The sequence below is a fragment of the Idiotropiscis lumnitzeri genome, chromosome 7 (genome assembly GCF_059441095.1).
Source record: "Idiotropiscis lumnitzeri isolate Australia: NSW breed Sydney's pygmy pipehorse chromosome 7, RoL_Ilum_1.0, whole genome shotgun sequence".
Classification (NCBI taxonomy): Eukaryota; Metazoa; Chordata; class Actinopteri; order Syngnathiformes; family Syngnathidae; genus Idiotropiscis; species Idiotropiscis lumnitzeri.
Window position 1 is genome coordinate 17220129 of NC_142397.1, and position 9915 is coordinate 17230043.

The 9915-nt window shown below is 38.3% G+C and overlaps 2 protein-coding genes across 2 annotated transcripts; one reads left to right on the top strand and one right to left on the bottom strand.

Moving 5' to 3' along the window:
• Positions 1-331: 331 nt before the first annotated feature.
• Positions 332-5698, top strand: mrps22 (mitochondrial ribosomal protein S22). Its single transcript, XM_088301310.1, has 8 exons — positions 332-491; positions 893-1047; positions 1122-1286; positions 1992-2135; positions 2335-2418; positions 2492-2637; positions 3617-3725; positions 5009-5698. The coding sequence occupies exons 1-8, from the start codon at positions 365-367 to the stop codon at positions 5099-5101; spliced, it is 1023 nt and encodes a 340-aa protein (XP_088157436.1). The 5' UTR covers positions 332-364; the 3' UTR covers positions 5102-5698.
• Positions 5699-6148: 450 nt separating this feature from the next.
• On the bottom strand, positions 6149-8465 carry rbp2a (retinol binding protein 2a, cellular). Its single transcript, XM_088301311.1, has 4 exons — positions 8393-8465; positions 6775-6953; positions 6517-6618; positions 6149-6202 (listed from the first exon to the last, which is right to left on the bottom strand). The coding sequence occupies exons 1-4, from the start codon at positions 8463-8465 to the stop codon at positions 6149-6151; spliced, it is 408 nt and encodes a 135-aa protein (XP_088157437.1).
• Between the last annotated feature and the right edge of the window lie 1450 nt (positions 8466-9915).

A 9915-nucleotide genomic window follows, 5' to 3' on the forward strand; every position in this document is an offset into this window, starting at 1 on the left:
CTTTTAGAGTAAAAGCAAATATGAATTTATTATTTTCCTTTTTGTATGCCAATATGATATTTAGTGTCCCATGATGCGTTATCACTTATGTATGCCATTTTTTTTAAACTGATTAATCTCAAAATAATTTCGCAAATTAAACAATGAATGATTATGGGCTAATCACAATTAGAATTTGAACACTGCACCTTAAACGTATAATTGGATTTTTATAGTTTGCCTTTTTTTTAGTCACTTTTTGTTTGACCATTGCTTGAACGGTAGATGGCAGTGATGTGACGACAGCTACAATGTGTGTCTGACTGGCGTAAAAGAAGAAGAAAAATAAACGAAGAAGAGGAAAAATAAACAAAGAAGAAGAAAAATGGCGGCGCTCCGTATTGCACGGTGCTTACGCCGAGGGTACTCTTGGCTGCAAAGTGTTGAAAGAAATAAAACCATACTCCTTAAATGCAGCACAAGGACTTTTTGCAGCGATACACAAGACAACGGTATGTATATTAATAATCATAACTTGTTGAACAACCGATGTCATTATCAAGCTGACCTTGTGGTGTGTCGCAAGTACATAATATCCACATTTTGATTCGTCGTACAAGCTATTTTTATTTGCAGTTTGCCATCCACATCTTCTGCATGTTTTCCGTTTTCCAAGAGTACGATCTCATTAACTAGATATTACAGTAAAGCATCTTTTTTTATACAGCTAGTGTTGTTTGGTTGTTGTGTCTTGATAGAAAAATAACATTACATTCATACTTAAGAGTAGTTTTCTGCATTTATTATGTTGAAACTCGATAAACAATTTTATAACTTTAGAAATTAGATGGACGTTTACCATGTGTAATCAGTCTGAGCCATAATTAGGATTGCATATTTTCTTCCTTCATAGTGCAAAACAATGCAAAGCCCCAGTTCACAGATCCAGTTGTGCAGGACATCCTCACCAGGATAACGGGCCTGGACTTGCAAAAGGTGTTCCGATCACTGAAACAGGAACTGAAGCCGCCAACGTATAAACTCATGACAGATGAACAGTTGGAGCAGGTACCTCCACTTTCATCACCCTTTTCCTGAAATCTCACACATGACCTTACTCAGTAGCCATTGTATGGTTCTAGGCGGTGGAGTCGGCCACAGAGAAGGCTAAAAAGCTGCTGCAAATGCCACCTATTTTACCTGAGAGGAAGCCCATCAGTGACGTACTGTCTGTAGACAAGATTCTGGATGGCATGGATACAGCCAAATATGTCTTCACAGACATCACCTACAACATTCCACACAGGGTAAGTACAAAAGGTGGGCATTTTTGTCAGTCTGTCACTGATGGTCACCCATTTTACTGCTGAATGACGGAGACACACTAAGCACCAGCTGAAGTAAGCTTTCATCCGTCAGTGTAATCACTAACCGGGTTTACTACTGACGGACCACTCAGTCCGTCACAGATGGACGCTCGGTTTGCTAATGACTGACAAACACGTACATCGTGTCACCTGCATGTTTGTTGGCAGGGTGAACAAACGGGCCCGAAGATTCCTGCAATTAGTTAAATCCATAGAGTCACAAGGCTGTTTCTTTTGGACTCCTTTCCTGTCACGCTATAAAAATGCCGTATGGCGTTAAGAAGTATTTCCATTATTTAGATAGCACTCCAAACCGTCAGGTTTCATGTTCTTCTTTGGAGAAAGGTGGGAAAAAAGAGTTTTCATAGAAGCCGCTACATTGCAAAATCATCACCAACTGCCACCAAAATGTTTGTGGACAGTAAATAGATAAAAATACAATAATATTCTGAAAATATTAGAAACTTGCAATATTTTGTATTCACTTCATGCCATAAGTAAAAAACAGAGGAAGATTCTCAGTCAGCATGTTGTTCATCCGTGTTCATGTTCCACATCACATGTAATAGAGTGCATGTCTTATTTTATTTTTTTATATGTCAACAATCTTGAAGTATGATTAGTTTGTGTACATTTTCCTCTCAGGAAAGGTTCATTGTCGTGAGGGAGACCAACGGCACGCTAAGAAAAGCCACCTGGGAGGAAAGGGACCGACTCATTCAAGTGTACTTCCCAAAGGATGGACGCAAAATCACTACGCCTCAGCTTTTTAGTGAGGAGAACCTAAAGGTGAAAAATGACCCAGTGAAATATGCTCTTTACTTTCAGTCTTGTTTTAAATTCTCTGTGGCTGTTAGAGCTATAAACAACTATAAAAAATCTTTATAATATTTATTCTGCAAAGACTAGTGACAATTTAAAATCACACCAAGTCCCTTTGCATTTATTTTCAGTTTTTCTTACTTTACTTGTCTCTCTTTTCTCTTAGATGGTGTTCACTCAGGACCGACACGAGGATGTGTTGGACCTGTGTCTCGTCCAGTTTGAACCTGACTCATCACAGTACATCAAGGTAACTACCGAGCTCCAATTTGTAGACTGTCTTAAAGGTAAGTAATGTTGCATTAACCAAACCTTTGTGTCAGGTGCATGCTGCCACCTATGAGGATCTGGACAAACATGGGAAGTATGAGCTTCTTCGTTCTACCCGGCATTATGCAGGCATGGCCTGGTACCTGGTCAACGCTCGCCGGATTGATGGCCTCATTGTTGACATGTTGAAGAAGGAATTGTGAGTTTAACCATGTTGAAATTGTATTAGCCAGTCCATAAAAAGGGGGGCTGTAGTAGGGCTGAATGATTTTAGGAGGAAAATTGTATTGCGATTTTTCAGACATTTTTAGTGCAAATTCAATTTGATTTGCGATTTTCCTGAAATCAAGCTTCAGTGCAATATTCACAATGTGCAGTAACATTTACAAGTATGACAGAAAATGACATTATATTGTCCAGAGCAAAGCTATTACTCTAACAATGCAAGGGCACTAAAGAGGTTTTGTATGGGAGGTCATATTTTTTCAACCTTTTTAAAAACATTTCAAGTAAGGCAAGACCAACTGTACTACATCATGTATAAATATGCAATTATGTCTTATAGTGTATATATACACGCATACTTAAATACATTTTTTGACCCAAATTGTTTTTATCATGAAAGCACAGTTGGAGTACAATGTGAATTTAATTATTTTCATTTATTGCTGACTTTTATTTTAATGGCTGTTAGTAAGTTGTAATAAAAAAAAAAAAAAGCTTACTTTTCACTGAACCCATAATAATATCGTTTTCATATTGTTATCAAGATATCTGGCAAATGAAGGGGTTGAATAATTTTGGGTCTGCAGTAGTGATTAAAATTAGCATTCTTTGTTGAAGTTAAATAAAAACGGTGGTAATATTAGTAATATTGAACTACCGCTACTTATGTAAGCCTAATATGCAAATGGGATTGAATCATTTTTATTGCAACTGTATACACACACGCACTCACACGCACACAAAATGCCATCACCATATTGCTCTTCCGCTCTTCTCTTATGTTCTATATTTCAAACCAAACAATGCCTTTTTTTATATTCTATTTGATGACATAGTTATAAAATAAAAATAAAAAAATTGCCATCAATATTAGGTTGTCGTGGCTATTGATTTCACGGATCAAATGAAAGGCCATGTGCAAGCAGTAACAGAAACGCTGTTGTGTGATTCAGGGTCCAGGATGCGGTTAGCCTCGTTTCTCTCTTCCACCTGGTCCACCCTCAGAGCGAGTCGGCACAAGAAGCTTCCAAGAATCAGGCTGCAGACACTGACCTTCTCAAGGTGAGAACACTGCAATCATGAGAATTCAAGGTTAGGTTCATATGCTGTACTCAGTACTGAGGTAGACGTTTTAATATTTGCCTGTTGTTGAATACAAAGAAAAGAACACTGGAACAGTCATGGTTCCTGTGCAGCGTGCAAGAAAATCTCAAGACTATCAAGGCACCCTGGAGCTAAATAATGTTTAAGAAGAATACAATTGGACTATTCTGAAGTCCTGATTCAAATACATCTGGGGAAAAAAGATGGAACATATAGTCTAGAGAAGTCACTGCAAACGTGACAAGGTTGGAGCATTTAGCTCATGAAAAGTATCTGTCAAGACATGCCCTAAAATTCTCATTGAGTGTACTTGGAAGTGCTGCTTCTGAACTCCACTGCACGCTCAATCATTTTGCGGGGTTATGACACAAGATTTTATGAGTGCCTAATCGTGGCCACTGTTTTTTGCGGCGATTCACAATTTGAATCGTAGTTGATTGATGTGGCGATGTAGCAAATTATCAGCAATCAAATGAATGAATGCTCACACGCTCAGACAAATAATCCTTTTCCGGGTTATAAGCAAGCAAGTCACAGCCGACCACAATGCGCTGCCAAGCGGTGGAAATACAGTACCTGTTAATACAGTACGTTTTCCAACAATTCTTAACCATACTTATAATTTCATATGTACATGTGGATGTAATATCAAAACTTGGAGGAAAAAATATACACAAGCGTCGTAACATTCAAATTAATGGAAGCAAGCCCCGCCTCTTAGTATATCCCCACGTTTTCATCCTCTTTCTGTAGCAACCTGTGTCTGTCTTGACTGACACTCCATCTGTTTTTGGATTTTAAAAAAGTGATTTCGTCCAACGTATTTTAAGAGGAGGTGCCTCAGAAGGCGATCCAGGTTTTATGCTAAATCGCCCAATGTGGAGAATTGAGTGGCCAGCTGTTTTTTTTTTTTGTTTTTTTTTGTGATGGTTGGGTCCGAGCCAGATTCGGAAGTATCACAGAGTTTTTATTGGCACTTACAGAAATCATTTGATTGGAGTGATTCCCTCAAAAGGTTCTGGAAATAAAATGTTTGTTTTTTTTTGTCCAAACCATTTTCATTAGTGTGCTTTTTTTTCAGATTTTTCTGTTGGACCCCAAAAGCAAAACAATGCCCGACTTTCATTATTGTAGTCAAGTGTTGGTTTTAAAATATTTTAGTGATTCTCTATTAATAATTTTGCGTTTCTATACATATGCACATGAAAGTAATAAATAAATCTACACTTGTGTCTCAACAGATCTATGCCCAGAAGGAATCCCAGAGGTCTGGCTACATTGAGTTGGCCTTGCAGGCTTACGAACAGACTGAGTCGAACAGCGCTGCTGTCTAATTGCGCCTTTCCCATTTGGAATTCTGCAAATTAACAGAGAAAAATACCCACACGCTAAAGGTAGCCTCTCATTTGGAGGCTATGGAGAGACTTCTGTCATCGTAGAGTATCATGTGCTTCATAAATTAACAATTTACGGAGACGCAATACATGTTGATTGCATTTAGACTTGCTTTCCTCACCACATTGTGTACATAACGGAACTAAATTAAAGTCACTGTAATAAAAACTGTCTTTGTACCTTTTGGTAAGTGGAATATCTCCAGGCTAGCCAAATGTGATGAGTGGGGGAAAAAAAATCTCAATATCTCTCTCACTCTCGCTCTCGTATACACACACAGACCTGGCACTTCAACGGAGGTGTGTGGACTTTTTGTATCCATTTAAAATACTGTATACACATTTTAATGTTTTTTATTTTTGGTATATTGTGAAATTCAGACCATTTGTAACAAATACATTATTTCTCTTTTAAGCACCAAAATCTACCTTTTTCATTAAGTTACTGCCCCAGAGTTGTTTTTGAATGTGTTCCATTTTGTTTCGTAAATGAGTGTGAACATGTGCATGTTAAAATAAACATCCATGTCACAAATAGCCCCGAGGCAGTCAATATTATCGGTTCATTGTAATCTGAGCTCAAGAAACACTGAACATTTGAACCTTACACCTCAGTATCCTAATCTCTCGGCTACCTCAAGTCAATCATGTAACACTTGAGCAAGATTAGTTGCTAGCTTTCTCTCCGACTAAACTATGAAACTCGTATTTGAATTACTGCGTGCGGCATAGCATGCACAACAGCCTCCCAAATTACTCCGTATTAGCTACAAAGCTGTAATGAAATAAATAATACAATAGTGTCGATTTGAGGGTGACAATAAATCTAAATAATGCACATCATTTGTGTGTGGGCTGTTTTCACTCTGATATAAATAGATAAAGAATAATAGCCAAAGAAAGTTCATTGTTATCAGTTTATTACTATTATACATTATAAATAGGCTGCATCTTGCACCATAAGACAATTTGAGACCCGAGCTCCTCTTACTGGGCTTTTTTAAATACTTGGTGGCAGACTTTGTCCAGCACATGGATCTCCTAAAAGAAAGGACACACACCTTTAGACCAACAATATAATATATTGCAACAAATCTTTTCTCTTACATAACCCGTCAGATCTTTTATCTGTAATCTTCTGATAAAACAGCAACCTTTTTATTGTCATTGCCTTAGACGGTGTAATGTACGAAAGTGAGCGTTGGGAAAGATTATATCGAGTGACTTGAGGAGCAAACATGTTTAATCTTGCTGTGTATTTCTTGGTTTATGTTTCAGAGTTCTCAGGGTATTGCAGCTGGCCTTAATAACATTTTGTTTGTTTTTTTTCTCAATTGACACTTCTCCTTTCGCACCAGATGTAGATGATCTCCCTCGATCCAGTGTTTCCAACCACGATTTTCCTTTTCTCCCTTCTGAACACACACCAGTTTGTCCCCATCCCAGGTGACCAGGGTCTGTGACGTTGCAAAAAGAACAAATGTTAGTATCTTTGAATGTAAACCGCCGTTACTCAGATCAACTATCAACACATCATCTTGAGTTTGCTTAAAAAAAAAAAAAAAAAAAAAACATTTCAGGGACATGTTTAAAATTCAGCCAGCTATCCTTACCATGACTTTCCGGTTGTCAAGACCCTTTGTCTGCTCCTCAAACTCCACCCCGACAGTAAAGTTGACCTCATAGTTTCTGAAGGTGCTCAACGTCTTTGTTTCAAACTTGTCTCCATTCTGAACAAAGACTTTAGTCTGGTGCAGATGGGAAGCAATCTTTCTGGTGGCAAAGTCGATGTCTGCATGCATGAATGAAGCAAGGTGGAATGTCAGTTTTTTTTGGGCCTCTAAACTATTTACCCATCTAAATGAGTTTGGTCTTATTTTAATAAGGATGATATTTGTTAGAGTTGCAAAGAGGTGTACGTGTGCCTAGCAAATTACTGGAAACATTCCATGAGAAGTTGACCAAGATTTTCGAAATTACTGATTGTAAATGAAAAATAATTGTTTGTTAAGGTATAATAATAAAATCACCTTTTCTTATTTGATAAGTAGGCATGCAATGCATAATAATATTTTTGTGAGTCTTTGTATGTGGCGCCCACAGGAACGTTGTCCAGCCCGCCCGAACCATGAGTAGCATTTGGGACTATTCGAAAAATAGCTCACCAGTGATGGGACATTGAGATTTTCTAGGAATCTTGTAGAAGTTATCATTTGAAAACGTTAAAACTAGCAGAGATTTATGGAAATATGGAAATACATTTTTGCATATTCTTATTGTATAAATCATTGACATGATCATAAAATGCAGTTAAAAATTGGGAGTAATAAAGTATTTCTTAAACAGACAGAACAGTTTTTTTTTTTTTTTTTTTTTATCCTTCCATGATGATCAAAATGTTGAAAAGCATTTAATTGCCGTGCTAAGAGTCAGAAGCTTCCTTACTCATGGTGTCACATTCAGGGGTGCTGCCAGGGATTTTGGGCCCCATGAAAAGAAATCTTACTGGACCCACCCGGAAATTTTGTATATTGTAGTGCACAAAACTATGCTTTTTGTTGATATTTTTGTACTATTCCCATATTTGTGAAAACAATATGACAGTTACTTGGTAGCGTGAGCACTGAAAATCAACAACAAGGATCAACAAGCTGTTGCTTCCATCACATGAACTTGTAACCCACCTTGCCTATGAAAGAACTGCGTGACATATTGTCCACCAATGTTTTTTTTCTCCCGCTTAAGCTTCTTCACTTTCCGTTTTTGGCTACAGGACTTCAAGGAGATCTTTCTGTCTCCGCCTCCATTCACTGTCTAATAACGTGAAACGCTGTCGGTCTCTGCAGGCCGGAGCACTGAACCATTTTATGTAAATGGAGAAGGGAAGGCATTGAGAACCTTTTTTGAAACAAATACTTACTGTCGCCACCATTGCATTGTAAATGAAATATTTTGCTAATTGTACATTTATTACTGCGTGTCATATTATTTGATCAGAATCATAGTTTAATTAGGGGCCCGTCTGGGACCTTGTCGATTATGGGCCCCAAGAATCCTTATCCTTATTTCCCCCCTTTTCGGCGCCCGTGGTCACACTGAAATTATTTTGAACAACACTCCTTCATCCTCCACCATTCCAAATTTCAATTTCATTTTTTTTTTTTTAAGAATGGCTTCTTTCCTAATCACCACATTGACTACATGAGAAGAGGCATTTGACGAGCAACTTACCGAGGGCTTTCATGACATCCTCAAAGTTTTCATTGCTCACCATCTCCCACCGTCCATTATAATCTGCAGGCATGTTGAGTGCGTGTGTGTGTGAGTGTGTGAGTTTGTTGAGGTAGTGGTTACTTGAGTTGGTTGTCCCACAGAGATTTATCTGGTCCAAACCTTTTTTATAGACGCTGTTCGTGTATGTGTGTGCGTGTGTACCAAAGGACAGGGTCCGCCTGATAATTGCCATGAGTCAGTATAGGTGCATTGAGATAGAAAGGTCAGGTGCTCCGTGAACTCTACTTCACTTCAGAACTGTGACTGCGTGTCCCTCACTCTCCGTTGAAGTAAATGTGTGTGTGTGCGTGTGTGTGTGTGTTCGTCAGTAGACATTTGCGTTATTTCATGATTCAACATTCTAATTCCCAGTCTATCTGAGTGACCTGGCAACAGAACCTTATTAAACTTATTCGGTTTAAAGTGGCAGACATAATAAAATACGATGTTACTTTTAAGCGCATTGGCACAAAACAATACTGTACTATACCGTAACTTCAGAAATTCCAGCAGTATCTGTGGACTAAATGCATTTGTATAGAGACCTTTTGATTGGTGGGCCACAATGGGTTCTAAAATTTGTTAGAGGGCCCGGACCAGGAGCAGATGGATGGAGTGTTTTGGGAACCACACCTCATCGGAGAAAAAAAAGCATTTAGTTTTAAATGAAAATGAACGAAAGCATTACAACAAAATATCTGTGTTTGACACTCCAGCGTAATTAGAAAATAAAACGTTTAACGGGCCGCATGTGGCCCCCGGGCCGTAGTTTGCCCACACCTGGTATAGAGGTTCAGACTTCATGGTGACAATCCTCTCTTTTTTGGGGATTTTTAACATTGCATATCTTTGGGAAAAAGGAATAAAATACTCCTTTAAAGTCTAGTTATCGTTCACTGATAGCAGTGTCAATTTTTCAGCTGAGGTAAGGAGTGTGTTGTCTTTGTCGTCAGATATGATAACTGATATGCCGTTACACTATCACACAGTGAGAATTACTAAAGTGAGAATATAAGACCTCATTTCCCCTTGAGAATGACAAAGGTCATCAGGACACAACCTGTGGAGAAGGACCACCAACATTGCTGTGCTATTCTCTATTCTTTTCTTTAATTTTCATTTTTTCCCCCCACAATGCTGAATTTTTCAAAATCAGTCCCTTGTCTATTAGTTTTAGTAGCAGTAGATAATTATCAGTTGGTTGTTCACCCTAAAAGGCTGAAAACTATACCAGTTGGCCAGATGTCAAAACAAAGCTGTACTCTACGGACACTATCAATTAAAAAAAAATCGCTTTTGTTTTGTGTGTGCTCTGACATTCATGCTGGGAGTTTGTATGTTCCCCCATGCTTTCATGGGTTTTTGTCAGATTTTACAGGATCCTTCCACATTCCAAAAAAAAAAAAAAAAACAATTGGCTGGCGAACAATCCAGGGAGCAGTCTGTGTACACTTCCGCCCACCCAAAGTTAACGGGGATAC